The sequence below is a fragment of the Bison bison genome, unplaced genomic scaffold, assembly GCF_000754665.1.
Source record: "Bison bison bison isolate TAMUID 2011002044 unplaced genomic scaffold, Bison_UMD1.0 scf7180017864368, whole genome shotgun sequence".
NCBI classification, from domain to species: domain Eukaryota; kingdom Metazoa; phylum Chordata; class Mammalia; order Artiodactyla; family Bovidae; genus Bison; species Bison bison.
The window spans coordinates 2,417,268-2,434,356 of NW_011494940.1; the positions used below are offsets into that span (position 1 = coordinate 2,417,268).

The 17,089-nt window shown below is 34.6% G+C and overlaps 1 protein-coding gene across 1 annotated transcript in view; it reads right to left on the reverse strand.

The window, feature by feature from the left end:
• Positions 1 to 17,089, reverse strand: part of RBM25 (RNA binding motif protein 25) — a 49,642-nt gene that overhangs the window by 31,819 nt on the left and 734 nt on the right. The window contains exons 2-5 of the mRNA XM_010855804.1: positions 10,958 to 11,078; positions 7,720 to 7,769; positions 5,407 to 5,574; positions 969 to 1,026 (exon numbers count right to left, since the gene is read on the reverse strand). Of these exons, the coding sequence (XP_010854106.1) occupies positions 969 to 1,026; positions 5,407 to 5,574; positions 7,720 to 7,769; positions 10,958 to 11,063 (382 nt within the window). The 5' untranslated portion in view covers positions 11,064 to 11,078. The remainder of the gene's footprint in view (positions 1 to 968; positions 1,027 to 5,406; positions 5,575 to 7,719; positions 7,770 to 10,957; positions 11,079 to 17,089) is intronic.

Here is a 17,089-nt window from a genome sequence, read left to right on the forward strand (position 1 = left end):
CCAATCGCAATGCAGGGATTTTACATGAATCCTGAGTCAAAAGGACTATTCAAGAAACTGACATTTGAGTCAGCTGGACATCTGATCATGGACTGGATATTGACTGAATGTCGGATATCTGAATACTGAGAATAATTAGAAGAAATGTTTTTTCCTCTGGTCTTATAATTGCATTTTAGGTTATGTTTTTTAAAAAGAACTTATCTTATGTGGGAGGGGGATTCAGGATGAGGAACACATGTACACCCATGGCTGAATCATGTCAATGTAGGGCAAAAAACCACTACAATACTGTAATTAGCCTCCAATTAAAATAAATTAATTAATTTTAAAAAACTTATCTTTTAGAGACATAAAAATATTTATAGACAAAATGATCTGGTGCTCAGGACTGTACAAAAATAATACAAAAAGAAAATGGACAGGGTACAGGTTAAGCTCAAATGGCATGACCTAATAAATGTTATAACGCTAGACAACAAGTACATAAGAGTTCACACTATTCTGCCAATTTATATATTTATGAATTTTTCCATAATAATAGTGTTTAAAGAATGTATATCAAACAGGTGTTTCTGCCAACTAGTATGAAAAGAATAGTTTGCTTTTAAGACTAACAGGTCATCTTATCATCTCTTCTACACTTCCTTCCTAAGTCCTGTTTCTTTTTTTTTTTTATTGTTCCATCTTGATCATACACTCCTGCTCTGAAACAAAAAAACTTTTTAAAGTAATAAGAAATCAGTTAGTCTAATTTTTCCTCCCTCTCCTACCTCCTGCTAGCCTTTTTCACTTTCTAATCTCACCTCTCAGCCAACTTCTTCCCAATTGCCTTTGGTCCTTATTCCAGTAGGAGTGAGGACAGAGTGCTAGTTACAGAACTCTTCCATGGTTAACGACAACAAGAGCAAACGCAAACGTAACTTATACTCACAGATTAAGATGATCTCAATAAATAAGGTACCTACCTTGAAGTTTTCCAGATGCACCTTGCACTCTCTTCCAGCTCAAAACCAAGCCACATTTCTTTAAAAGAAAACAAAAAACATCCTTACCACTTAAAGTTATAATGCAAATAAGAACATAATTGTATTCCTGCTTAGGAAAAAACAGAAGCCAAAAAATTCTTCTCAGCAACTAAATTTTGCAATTCCCACAAACTTATTATATGAATAAAATACACAAGTCATTTTAAAGGAAAATATAAATTCTTACTGACTCTTATTTCCAGAAAACTATCTTTCAATAAATTAGACATTTTAGTTTTATGTATCTTACAAATACATGTAAATAAACCAAAAATGCCCAAATATTGTAATAGTTAAAACTATAATACATTCAAGTAAATACTGTAAGTCCATAAAGACTGTTTTAAAACACATGTATATATTATAAAGGATTTTTAAAGACATAGGGAAATGCTTGATATGGGATGCAAATATATCATGAGACATGAAATTGCAGATACACAGTAAGCTTTTTCTTTTTGGCCACACCCAAGGCGAATGGGCTCTTCAGTTCCTCGACCGGGATCGAACCTGCATCCCCTGTATTAGAAACATGGAGTCTTAACCACTGGACCATTCAGTCTTAACCACTGGAAGTCCCAACAGTAAGATTTTTAACTATGTAAAGGAAAAAATTTTCATAAAATGATCAGAAATACTCTAAAATGTTAATGGGGCAGGTTGTCTGAAGGGTGGGATATTTATTACATTTTGTTTACTCACAAAGTTTATTTCTAATTATTAAAGAAAAATTAGAAGGCTTAAATAAAGTTTTATGGAAAGTAATAACTAAAGATTGTCTGTCAAAGCTGAGAAATGCATGGATTTTTCACATCTTCATTCAGAGAAACTACTAAAATGATAGTCAAAGAATTGGGACTTCCCTGGTAGTCTAATCTAGAAATTAAGACTTTAAGTTTCCACTATAGCAGGTATGGGTTCAATTCCTGGCCAAGAAACTAAGTAAGATTCCACACACCTCACGGTGCAGCCAAAATACATATAAAAAACAAAATACCATAAGGTCAAACATAGTGTGAGAGAATAACACCAGAATTCAACAAAATTTTGCAAAGACAAAAGGCAAATGGATGGATAATAGCTCATTCAGGAAAGCAAAGAAAGCTATGACTCCAAGTGTGTACAGAAGCAGATACTGATAAGAAAGAAAAAATTAGGCTAACTGATTCTATCAATATAAAACCTAGTGGATCCAAACCGCGGGCGAAAGGTACTGTGGAGTACTGGGCTGAAGTGTGAAGCTGAATAAAAATAAGTTACTGCCTGACAATACAAATATCAAATAATCAAAGTCTCAGAGGCTTCAAGCAATTACCTTTTCCCCACCACTAGAGAAGAGAGCCTGAATAGCAAAAATCTGAAGAAAGTGAACAAAAAATGCTTCAAGTCAATCCTGTACCTGCAACCTCATACAGGCAGTCAATCATAAACTTAACTAGGCATAAAACTGTAAGTTTTCTAGAGAAATCAACCCACCTCAAAGAACATTCCACGGAATTTAAAACCTCTGGCTACCAGTCAGATTACCCTACAGCGATGCCCAACATTTTACAAAGTAAGCTTATGTACACAAGTCTTTTAATCCTTAACTCTTAAATATGGACAATCAAAGCTCCTCAGACATCCATGTAAAGTCTTGCAAGTAAAAAGAGAAACAGAAGACATAAATTCAAGAATTCAAAGATATCTTAAAAAACACTCTGCTGCACATATACATCAACAACAGTTTTCAAAAGGGATGTTTCAAATTGAAAACATCACATATATCCACATAAAAACTTGTACATGAATATTCACAGCATCATTATTCACAGGAGCACAGTGGAAACAACTGGTTGTCCATCAACTGATAAATGGATAACAAAATGTAGTGTATCCATTAAATGGAGTATTAGTTGGCCATAAAAAGGAACAAAGTTTCACTAATAAGCTACACCATAGGTGAATCTTACAAACATCAGGCTAAGTGAAAGACAAAACAAAAAAGCCGCATATTCTAAACATCCATTTACATAAAATGCACAGAACAAGCAAATCCACAGAGACAGGTTTAACAGATGCTGAGGGGAGGAGAAAATGGGAAGCAATGTTAATGGGTACAGCGTGTTTTTCTATATATATATATATATATTTCTATATGGGGTGATAAAAATGTTCAGAATTAAGACAGTTGTGATGTTTGCAAAACTCTCTGAATATACTAAAGGCCACTGAACTGTGCATTATAAAAGGGTGAATTTTATGGTGTGTGGATTATATCTCAATAAACATGTTTTTAAAATGTCCTCTGAGGACTTCCCTGGTGGGTCAGTGGTTAAGAATCTGCCTGCCGATGTGGGTGGACACAGGTTCAATCTCTAACAAGGGAAGTAAGAGCCCACATGCTATAGGGCAGCTAAGTCCATGCGCCACAGTTGTTGAGCCTGCACTAGAGCCCACAAGTCGCAACTACTGACCCCGAGTGCCGAGAGCCTGTGCTCCTCAACAGAAGGAACCACTGCAACCAGGAGCCCGCCCACCACAGCGAAGAGCAGTTCCCTACTCGCCACAACTAGAGAAAGCCCAGGCCAAACAATCAAGACTCGGTGCAGCCAAAAATAAATAAGTAATAATAAAATTAAAAATACATCTGTAATAGAAATACAATAAATAAAATGTCCTTCCAACGTTCTACCTTGGGGGAAAATTGGCATTATCTTTCAAAGTGAAGATAAGCATGCCCAATGACAGAAATTCCACTTCTAAGAGAATACATGACAGAATTTATTTCATGTTCACTTAGTATGTGCTGCCAAAGCAAGCACTTCCATGTTCGCTTATAAAGACATATTACCAGTAATAACATAGCAAAACAATATCAAAAAGTGAAAATGATCCATATGACCATCAGTAAACAATCTGACAATTTATCGCTTATCTCTGTAATGCAATGGTATATAGCAGTGAAAAGTGAACAAACTAGAGCTGCGTATATGCTGGGCGAAAAAAGCAAACTGGAGGAACGCAGAATTTAAACTCATAAATGATAAACTTTTATGAATATAAATACGTAATTAAAGTAAAAAATATGGTCAGGAATGATAAACACCCAGTTTAGGATAATGGATTCCCTCTGGTTATTACCTCTGTGGAAGACAGAAATGAGAATTAGGACCTTCATGTTTTGTTTCTCTGGGATGAAAATCTAAAGCTAGCATCACAAAACACTAAGATCTGACAAAGCTAGGTTTTATGTTTATTTTTTAAATCCCTTTTTTTTCTGAACACTTTTTAATGCAAAGATAACATGATTTATAAAACAGAAATGGCAATAATGTACATTACCTATAAAATGAAAAAGGAAAAAATTTTAAAATAACTTCTCTAAGACACAGTAGAGATTATGGAAGGAGTGAGTATGGATAGCATTATTTTTCATTAAAAAAATCAGTATTCTTTCACTTAAAATGTGCATGTAGCATCTGGATGAATTTTAAGACTAAGACAAAAAAGAAAATCAATGACCAAGTCAAAAAAACTGACTATATATGCTCAGAATAAAAACTTTAAAGGGAGTCAATCAATCGCCACTAGACGTTAACATCATTGTTCCAAAAGCTTCTAAAGAAAAGAACTCACACAGTCTCAAAATATTAACCCAGAGGTTACTCATTAATGACAAAGGGAGAAAAGATATCCTAAAATGGAGAGATCAGATCACCTTAACAAATAACTTAATACCATCAAAAATGGAACCAAGAGACATGGTGTTTCTTCCTATGCTGCACCTGAGAATAGTCATCACACATGGCCATTCTAAAAAATGCATTCAAATCGGGTGAGACATTCTGCAAAAGACCCAGACACTTCAAAACATCAATATCACGAAAAACAAAAACAAGTTAAACAAAAAGAGGCAGGGAACTAATAATAAAGAAGCTATCTAAAGAACCATGACAATTAATGCAATGTATATACATCCCTGATTGGATTATAGACCAAAAACAAAAAACACCTATTATAGAAACTGTTGGTAAAAATATGAGCTGTATGTATTTTAATTAACAATACTGAATCAGCCTTAAATTTCCTAAGTGTGAAAAATGCAGGCAAGTATCTTGGTCATAGGAGATATAAGAAGTATTCAGAGGTGAAACGTAAAGCCACAACTTATTCCCAAACTATTCAGAAAAAAACTGAGAGGCGTGTGTGTGGAGAGAGAGAAAGAAAACAAATGTGGCAAAATGTGTTGCAAAGGTGTTCACTATTCAACTTTTTTGCAGGATTGAAACTTTTCAAAATTATAAAAGAGACAATAATTCAGTCTTCTCTGATTTTTCTTAAGCCTGAAATTAACAACAAAAAAGTTTTTTAATAAAAAATAAACAGTTTAACTTACAGCAAGGAGCTGTCTTATAAGCATGTCTGAGGCTTTCTCAGAAATGTTGCCAACAAAAACTGTAGTGGTGGGGCCACAGTTTTCATCATTCTCTTTAGCCTTCAAGCCTGGATGATCCTTTCTTGCTCCCAAATGCTTTCCAACCATGGACACTGTGGGTACTAAGACCTAAAGTGAAGAAAGACAATAACATTTGAACTTGCAATTAAATTTGCGGTCACACTTAATATAACACTAGGGTAAAACATCAATTTTAGCTTTTTTTTTTAGCCACATCAAACACCATGCGGGAACTTAGTTCCCACACCCGGATGGAACCCATGCCCACTGCAGTGGAAGCTCAGAGCCTTAACCACTGGACCACCAGGGAAGTCCCAAAACACCTATTTTAAAGTAGCAAACATAAAGGACAGGTTCTATATATTTAATATAACTACAGGTTCTATATATTTAATATTACTATAGGTTCTATGTATTTAATATAAAGTTCTCAAAGCACATTTTTCATTAATACAACTTATTCATGACAAGTAAAGTGTCACTATTAGATTTTGCTGTTATTGTTTAGTAGCTAAGTTGTATCCAACTCTTTTGCAACCCCAAGGACTGTAGCCCTCCAGGCTCCTCTGTCCATGGGATTTCCCAGCAATAATACTGGAGTGGGTTACCATTTCCTTCTCCAGGAGATGTTCCTGGATCAGTAATTGAACCTGCATCTCCTGCATTGGCAGGCGGATTCCTTACCACTGAGCCACCAGGGAAACTCACTATTGGATTACCTTTCTTTTAAACACAACTTGGACGACCAAATAAAAAAACTTGGATAGAAATTTTATGTTTAAGACATCAAAAATCATTTAAAGTTTTCAACTATACCCACACATTTCTTCACCTACTGTACTCTGTACTAGTATAAAAGGAAACTTCAATTATCCCTGCTAATTTTCCTGCAGAATTTCAAATATTCCCATAGCACTCTCCCCACACTTTAGGTTTACCTTTTCTCAGTTACTTGTGTTTCTATCTTATTTTCCTTTCATAAAGTTCAAATTCCCAGAGGGAATAGTCTTACTCATCTTTATATTTGGAACTGAATCTAGCAAAACATACACAGTCAGCACTGAAGTGGTGAATTGGGGGAGCTGCCTTTCCTAGGCTGACATGCAGGAGGATAAGAGTACTTGTCATGTGGAGGTTTCCCAGTGCATGTCTTCCAATGAATGTCCAATGCAAGAAGAGCTGGACCGCCCCCTTGGTCCGCCTCACAGCAAGTTCCTATTTCACTACGCTTTTAATATAAATAACACTTCCCTCCCTCTTCAAAACCCACAGGTCAAAAAAACAAAAATAGCTAAAAGTAAGGAGACCTAATCTCCCTCACAAAAGAATTACAATTTAAACTCTATATTCTACTAATTAACTCAAAGAAAAATTCTGGTTAAATATACATCAAGGGGGTTATCATTTAATCACGTGTTACAGTATACTAGTCTTGAGGACTTCCCTGGTGGCTCAGACGGTAAAGCATCTGTCTACAATGTGGGAGACTGGAGTTTGATCCCTGGGTCGGGAAGATCCCCTGGAGAAGGAAATGGCAATCCACTCCAGTACTGTTGTCTGGAAAATCCCATGGACAGAGGAGCCTGGTGGGCTACGGTCAGGGGGCTGCAAAGAGTCGGACACGACTGAGCGACTTCACTTTCTTTCTTTCTACAGTATACTAGCATTCTTAACTAAGATGCCTAGAGTGTGCAGAAGCTTTTATGAATGTGGAGAATTAAAGTTCAAGACATAAGACTGAATAATAAAACTTCAGCAGAGAAGAAGTTTCAGTAAAACTTAAGAAAGCTTGACGACAGAGGACAGAGAAAAAAAATAGTTTTGAAGAAGCTAAAAATCAGGTATGTCAGAGCAAAGTGTAAAAATATATTCAACATTCATTTCAAATTTTAAATTTCTACTAAATCATTTCTGCATTTTTCTTTTAAGAAATCAGATACGTCAGATCACATCTCCTACTTTCAAGGACCAAGACATGAGGGAGTGATGGAAGAGTCATGTCTAAATCTGAAGTAACAGTATATGAAGAGTCTAGAGAATAAGAGGAAAATCACAAAAACAAAATAATTTATTTAGGGAGCATTATTTTAGGAGCAACTGTACTTGAGAGAAAATAATATTTAAATTAGTATGATATATATAAATGCTCTTTCTTCCTATTAAACTTTTAAAATAATTTATCTGTTTATCAAATTGTTTAGATTCAATTAAAAGCAGTAGTACTTGTAACTCCTCCTTAAAAGTTATACTTACAGTTGGAGCAGGAGCCATAATGCTCATCGGTACAGGAATCATTGGGGTCCCTAAAAAAGAAGCAAAATGAGTCTTAAGAATATAATTATATATACAAGAATATATTCTATATTAAGTACATGCCATAAAAATAAGTACCTTCATAGTTCTTTTAAGGGGAAATATAAGGCTAATAAGTGAGATATTAATGAGATATTTTTCAAAACCAAATGTACTTTACAGATTGGTCTATCTAAATAAACTTAAAAACAAAAACACTCATAAACCAAAAAGACTACCACAACCTGCTATTGCCTTAATGAGTACAAAATTGTGGACAGTTATTAATTCATTAAGTATGTGTTTTTTAAAAATTAAAAGGAATTTAAAATTTCTTCTATAAAACCAATACACCGGTAAGGAAACAAACGATTTTTCATCATCACCTTTCCTGATTCTGAACAAGTGATTAAGCTTTATTGTCAATGCCTTAAAATTTCTTCACAAACTGGAAGTAATCTAGTCTTCCCTATAACTGTGTAACACAAGGACTTGGTTAAAAGTATGTTACTAGGAAAGACTATCAGAAAATAGATATTATGAGACTAATAAAAAAATAAAGAACCCCTCAAAAATTGATGCCCAAATGAAGTGGCTCAGGACACTATCCTTCTCAAGAAATTAATGTTTGATGGTTGATAACTACTCAGATTTCTGTTAATACTATTTTCTTAATCCCTCTTTTCAGGACAAACTCCTTTATCACAGGGCAGTTAAGTTACTAACTGTAATTCATTAACTGTTACATGGAATAATACAGTGATAGTACTCAAGCTCTCCCACTACGTCCCTGGCGGCAAGGGGGTAACAAATACATATCCATGATTATCTAAAAGAACAGCTTAGAACAGCTAGTTACAAGCATAAATGTCCTAAAAACTTTTATAAGTACAGCATTCTACTCCACGATGTACATGCATAAGTAGTTGTTTTTTTAAATTATGATTTACCCTCAAATTGCTGAAGCTTTAAATGATACTCCAGAAAAATTCCATATTTATCTTGTGGCTTTTCACATCTACTCCAACACAGCTGTGTACTTGACCTAAGGGTAGGAGGCCCCCAAAGCTGAGCCTCTGTAATGTACATGTTATGAATTAACAACCCATCAAATTAGCCAATTGCAAGGTACTTTTGATTCTGCAACAGTCAAGCTCTTTAGTAAACACTGTAATTTCAAACAGATAATCCAATGGTTAAAGCCAGGTCACTGATGTAAAGCTTTCCTAAAAAAGAAATACTTCTAGTTGGTTTACAAGATCATCTGTTGCTTTCAACCTGAATTACATGGATTCTACGTTAAATGAAAATACTTCCCAACATGCAACGTAAGGAGAACTCTTAGATACTATCTTTCATAAGGGAAACTGAATCTGTACAAAATGCTTTCAATCCCATTAAAAAAAAAAATCTGAACTACCACTCATAAACCAGAGGAAAAGTTTAAGTCAAGCAGTGCTAATTATAAATCTCAAGATAACAGTTCTCAAATTGGGTTCTCTTAACTGTGCTTAAATGGATACTTAGGAATCACCTGTGAACCTGTTAAAAAGACACTCCTGGGCCTTAATTTCTAAGGATTTGATTCAGTACGTTGGGGTTGGACTTAAAAAACTTTTACTTTATAAAACACTGAATACAGGAAGCTTTTATATAGAACTTTGGAAACCTCTCCAAGATAATAGTCAAATATATATATATATATAAGCTTATATATTAATTTTTATTAACTTATATATATAGTTAATATACATATAAACTATATATATATAAGTTAAGGCAAAATAGTATATATATGATGTTACTACATTATCTGTGTTAAAGGAATTACACAAAAACAAATGGAATAGAAAAATATATACTTAGAGCGGCTTGTAATATGCACCAAAAAACATCTGGAAGGATAAAGAAGAAACTAATAACCCTGTTTTGTTTTCGCGTTTCAGTAAGGGGATAGTAATAAATTATATAGGAAGGTAAGAAAAGTTTTTCACTGTATACCTTTTTAATTGGTATAAATGTATTACCTATTATTTAAATAAAGATTTTTAATTTCCCAGATGAGTTTGATACTCAGCCAGAAATGAAAACTCCCACCATAGGAAAATGAGACATCACATTTCTAGAACGCTAACGGGCAGCGTTTCTACCAATACTCACACACATATTTTCTAAAGATAATATTGCAATGACATAAGGACACATTAAAAAAAACCACCATCATTGGTGGGAATGTAAACTGGCGCAGCCCTATGGAAAACAGTATGTTGTTGTGGTTTAGTTGCTAAGTCGTGTCCAACTCTTTGTGACTCCAGGCACTGTAGACCACCAGGTTCCTCTGTCCAAGGGATTTCCCAGGCAGGAATACCGGAATGGGTTGCTATTTCCTTCTCCAGGGGGATTTTCCAGACCCAGGGATCAAACCCAGGTCTACTGTACTGCAGGCAGACTCCTGCCTTGCAGACAGAATCTTTACCGAGTCACCAGAGAAGCCCCAGAAAATAGTATGGAGGTTCCTAAAAACTAAAGCAGAGCTACCATATGATCCCACAATCCCACTTCTGGGCATATACAGAGAAAACTCTAATTCAAAATATACATGCACCCCAATGTTCACAATAGCACTATATATAATAGCCAAGACATGAAAGCAACCTAAATGTACACCGACAGATGAATGAATGAAGATGTGGTATATACTGATGTTTACAATGGAATATTACTTAGCTATAAAAGAATGAAATAATGCCATTTGCAGCAACATGGATGGACCCAGAGATTATCATATTAAGTGAAGTAAATCAGAGAAACACAAACATCAAGTGATACCATGTACATGTGAAATCTAAAAAAATGATACAAATGAACTTATTTACCAAACAGACTCACAGACAGAAAACAAACTTATGGTTACCAAAAGGGCAAGCAGGGAGGAAAAATTAAAGAGTTTGAGATCAGCAAATATAAACTACTATATATAAAACAGATAAACAACAAGGATTTACTGTATAGCACAGGAAACTATATTCAGTATCTTAAGTATAATGAAAAAGAATCTTAAAAAAGTACGTGCCTATACATATATATAAAACTGAAACACACACACACAAAAAACCAAGAAACTGAATCACTGTCTTGTATATCAGAAACTAACACAACACTGTCATCAACTGCAGAAGCAACAGTACCACAAACTCACCTGGAGGCACGGGTGGTGGAAAGCCAGGGAACTGTGGGGGTGGGATCCCTGGTGGGAGTGCTGGGATTCCCATCGGAGGGCGATTCAAATGAGGGGGGAAAGACATTCTTACTGCAGCGGTCTAAAGAAAGAAATCATGGCAAATCACGTTATTTGAAAAATTTACAATTTGATATGCCTGGTTTCTTGGCCTTCATTTTTAGAGTATCTGCAAAATTCTGAAGTTTCTTACCCAAAGGAGTTGGCAAAGACCCTCTTTTCTCTGTCTGTCCATTGAGAATTTTTTAAACTTAGATTTTTTCTAAAATAAGTTCCCAAAATGTACACGATCTAAGTTCAGGATAGACTCCTACAATCATATGGGAATACATATAAAGGAAGAAAAAAATTTTGAGGTTGTTAATATCCAAAAATTAAGTACCAAACATCAATGAATCTTTTTAAACCAAACTCAGAATTCAGGAAAATATCTAACAGTTTTTAAGTGTTCTGAAGCATTCATTTTTTTATGCATCCTGAAAACTAAACGAACAAAGTCACACAGTATTTGCTGATTCAGTGTTGGCCAGTTCTTGAACAGATCAATGTCTCAGTGACATTCTACAAACCTGGGGAGGTAGGGGGGAACCTCCAGGTATCAGGTCCCATTGTAATCATTCAAATATAAAGAAAATATCCAATTTATGACAATGAAAAAAAAGTGATAATTTTTCTTAAACTTTAAAGCAAACCTCTTTACCATTCCTGAACGATATTCAATGAATGGATGAAATTCAAGAATCAGATGCTGGTATTTGATTTTTAAAAATACAAGAACACAATGAACTGTTTCATTTCGTTTATGACACTAGTATCACTTAAAAGAAAACTTTTGTCTTTTCCCTAATGAATAGAAATACTTAAGACTTTCCTTACCCTCAAATTTTATATTGTCAATATTTTTGTCAACGTACTCAAGTATCCAAAACTACTGGGAAAAGTTTAGAAAAATGATGTTAGAATGTCCTAACAAGATTTCATGCACCAAAATAAGTGGATTGATCTGATATTAATGATGCAGCTTAAAAATTAATGCAACTTGATTAACAGGAGATTTTCTGTTGCATCCTTGGAAAAACTCCCCTACCTATACCCCGTAACAAGGGATCCAGAGTTGTCTAAAGCTTTTAAAAAATGTTTTTCTCTACTATTTTCTTTTCTGGGTTTTATATATTGTTTTATTCATCCTTCAGAAGAGAGAGGATAAAAAGTGCATGTCTTCACTTCCTTGCCTCTAATCCCAAGTTTGGTATAAATCATTGTATTCTTCTAAAATACCTTTCTCTACACAAACTAATATATAATCATTTATGTTTTTGTGCAAGCCATGTAACCATAGTATATTGTTATGTACATTTCTCCCTCATTATTAACATCTCTTCATGTCATCAACTTCTACTCCATCCTTTATAACGCAGTAAACTATTACTATATAGATACAACTATCTACCAACATGGATGGTTATCTCCGTATTTTACCTCTTATAAATAATATTAAATGTTCTTGGACATAATGGACATATAACTCTAAGCACCTGTGCCAAGTAATTCAATAATACAGATCAGTACTATTATATATCTACACTTTACCTCCAAATCCTCCTCCAAACCTACTGTACAAATTAATATTCCCACCAAGAGTATCTAGGTATGCCCCTTCCTTCTATCCGCACCATCATTCCAATCTGATAAGTAAAAAAAAAATACTCGTTTCTCCTTGAATTTCCCTACTCATTAATGAGATTTGAGTATCTTTTTACTCCTTTATCAGACATTTCTTTAAAAAGCATGCCCTTCATCTTCATAGCTATTCTTCCTCAGAGTGTTTTCCCTTAAGTTAAAATATTGAAATATTCTATAAAATATAAACTTCAATTTCAAAAACACAGCACACTTAAAATATTCAGAAAGCTTTACAGGTAAAATAAATATCTAGAATAATGCCATATACCAGCTAGTAAGCTATTGGAAATGCCTTAAAATAGTAGGTATGAATGCAACTAATTTAAGACTGCAAATGTGCTGAATCTTTAAATGATTTTTAAAAATACTTTTTTGCCCAAAACAAAAGCAAATATTCTATATGGAAGGGGATAAGAGTGTGTATCCTTTTAAAACATTGAGGGCTACTACTGTCCTACTTACAGAAGCTCTTATATTATCATTATAATGCTCTATCTCAGCACTTTCTTAGAAGAACAGTTGTTATTAATACCTGTTCAATGAATGAATCAGTAAACAAATAAACTCTAAGAAACTCTTTAAATAAATTTATTAAGTTACCACGTGTGGGTACAATTCGAGCAGTGACAAGCACCTAGCCTCACAATGGTTACAAAGATTGAACCATGAATTCATCTTTAGAATCACTTTTCCCCCAAGTATTAAATGCAAGTACTGCTTTAAAAACAAAACAAAAAAAACCCTCTATGTTCTTGGCGTTTAAACTATATTTTTTCAGTTTTCAAATGTCTTTTCATTCTGTTAAGAATTAACCAGATTATGTTTTAGTTTATGCAATACACCCATTTCATTCACTCCAATTTTTCTACAGAATATTTCCCTTTTATTTGGAACTGTTTAAAACTTGCTTATTCATAGGCTGAACTTCAAAGATGAAGGCAATCTTAATAAGATAATGGCCCCTCCTACGGAAATTCAGAAAACAAACATTTCTGGTGATCTCTGATAATGATTAATGTTCACTTTAAACACCCTAAAAGGAGAGTATCAACCACATATTTCAACATAGAGTTTGGTATGTTTTGATGTATATGGAATGACTGAGAATAAACTTTTAGAATAAGCAAAGTTTATCTACCTGTAGTTGATAAACTGTAATACTCTTACAATACATTATAAAGATACTCAAAGTTGGTATGTACTTTGTTGAATGAAATAGGGAAGAGAGCTAAAGAATGCTTTATTTTAGACAAGGTGGTCAGGCTTCACCAAGAAGGCAACATTTAAAAAGACTTGCAAGAGAATGAGGCAGAAAGCCCTATATTGGGGGGCAACAGCCTTTCAAGCAAAGGAAACTGCAAATACAAAGAACCTGAGGTGTGTCTGCACGAGGTAAGAAGGCCAACAGCTGAAGCACAGTACTGGCGCAAACTGGAGATGGGAAGGGGGTTCAAAGAATGTAATGCTTTGTAAACTGCTGTAAAAATACTGGTTTTATTTCGAAAGGTTTTTGACCTGACTTTTATTTTAACAGTGTCACTGGCCCCTATGTTAAGACTGGAGGAGAACAAGGGTAGAAAAGTAAGAGACTACTGAAATAACCCAGGCAAGAGAGGTGGCCTAGAACAGGTGGTGGCAGTGAAGTGACACATTACTGGTTTCTAGATATATTCTGAATGTGGTCAATTGCCGAGGGATTGTGTGTGGGGTTTAACAGAGATGAGCTTATTTTATCAGCATCGAAATGACTTACTTAAAAAATACTTTAAATTTAAAGCATTTAAAGAATACTTGAAAAGCAGTGCTTCACTTTTGGAAGGTTCAAAACATTTTTATCCACCAAGGATGAAACTTTATGGCCCAAAATAACAAAAACAACAACCTATGTTAGAAGTGTTTCCTATCTCTATTGTGGCAGTGATCAGACAGGTTTAGGTATTCATCAAAATTGACTGAAATTAAAATGGATGCATTTTAATGTATGTAAATTTTATCTCAATAAATTTGGTCCTCCCCCAAAACAAAATAAACTTCTAAAGCTTCATCTATGCACTCTGCTTTTCTTTTTCACCTTTAACCACTTTTTCTGCACTCTTAAGAATACCATTACTGCTTATATGCATTCATCCATTACAAATTTATCCCGACAGAAACAAAGTATTTCACCTGGGATATAGACTTAACAGGCTAACCTCATCAGGACAACTTTCTAAAACCAACAGTTCCTCCTCAGCACTCATATACAACTTACTCATTTATTCCATAGAACATCTAGCTCCAATTATGTGCCAGATTCTTTTCTAACATTATTTTTATTAGTTCTAAGAGAGAAAATTTTAAGATACATGTAGTTACACAACCAACCCAGGGGCTAAACATTAGATATGAATGATTATTAGTGTAGCATGCACTGTCTCCTGCTGTGCGTACAGCCTGCAAGGTACAATGGATGACGTAACTGTCCCAGCCTACGCAAGGCAAGCCTAACGCAACAGAGATCAGTGGCAGTCTGGAGCTACGGTGGGAGTAGGAAGTGACTTGTAAACAAAAAAGAGAGCGCCTTTGAGACAATGGTTGCACATCTCTGCACATATACTAAAAAATCACTGAATCATACATTACAATGGGCGTGTTTTATATGTCAATTATACCTTAATAAACTTAAAAAAAAAATTATCAATACCAATTCCTGACTCCTTCAGGCAAAACCAAATTAAGACCTGTAGACTACACTGTATCAATATTAATTTCCTGATTTTGTTGTTAGAGAATGTAATTGTTTTTAGGAAATACACACTTAAGTATTGGGGGGGGGGTTAAGAGGGACGCCACATCTGCAACTTACTAGCAAAGATTTCAGAAGAAAACTATGAAGACAAAGAGAAGAGGAAGATAAAGCAAACAGGTAAACTGTTAACATTTGGGGAATCTGGGTGAAAGATATTTGAGAATCCTTTTGTACCATTCTTACATTTTTTTAAGTCTGAAATTATGTCAAAATAAAAAGTTAAAAAGCAATAGCAGTAATACTCAGTGAAAATATGTTTTCATTTTCTGGAGTTTCAAAATTCAAAAAAAGTTAGGAAAAATTATATTCAAAAAACTGAGGAATCAAAATCCTCTTATGAACATCAGTAGCAGTATCATAAAGAACTATCAAGAAATTAAAAAGATAAACAGCATGCTTTTATACAATATTAAGAGCCAATGATTACTATCATTTCTACAGAACAGTCAATATAATTTTTCTCTAAATTATGTGTAAATTAAGAAAGTATATGAAATACAGCTAACTTGGGGGTAGCCAAAAAGGAAATAATTCATCTTCTGGGGTTACCAATGTCATGAAAACATCAACTAATTTTAATCTACTTTTGTTTACAAAAGCTTTCAACACAGGTCATCTCATTTAGCCTCCCAAATTACCTAGTGTAAAATATATTTTTCTTTTACTGATGAAGAAGCTAACTTATCCAAAAGAATACAATTCGCGGATAAGGACTCCAAGGTCCCCACTATCCTAAATTGCCAATCCAAAGGCTGTTTTTGCTTATCACAATGCCTCTTTCTAATAATAACATACTAATGATTAACTCTGACTTTATACAACTCTATCCAGGGTACACTGGAAGAAATGTTAAGTCAGGGATAGGCTCCTGTACCTCAGTGAAAATTCTTAAACAACAAACACTATCAGTTAATATGCCTAAACACTTAATATGTTACCTGGTTATTGCACTAAGGATTTTACATTCGTTTCTCTCAATTAATTCCCAACTCCAATAACCTACGAGGTGGATATCATCAATAATCTTCACTTTACAGGTGAAGAAAACCAAGGCTTCAAGAAAAATTAAATGAGTTAAAACAGCATAGTATCTCCACTTGAATCGTGAGGAACTATTACTGACCAACTGTTTGCCTTTCCACCCTCTGAACATTTTGGAAATTACCTTTTAGAAAGTAAAGCTCTCAGAACAATATAAAAATTGCTTACTGCCAAATACCCAATTCACAGTACTTCACAACTAGAGCAGTCTGGTGCAAGAGAAGCCCAATTTCCTCCCTCCTTCTGGTCTGCTCCACTCTGCCCAGTTATCAAAATGGCTTTTCCGTGGCAATATAAAAACCGTATTACGTAACTTCAAAATAATCTTCATACTCCTAGAACTTGTTCTAAAAACGTGTTGTAAAAGCAGTAATGAAGACCACAGACGGATGAGAACGAAGTAACATATTCTAACGTGGATGTTGGACCTCTCCTAGAATCAATGGAGACACAGTTTACTGTAACCTCCAGGGGAGCAAAGGGGCAGGGCCACAACACTCATCACAATCTTAAGACAGGCAAACCAACCAGGAGGGTGCTAGAAAAGTTGGGTAGCAGCTAAATTTAAGTCGGGGTGGGGG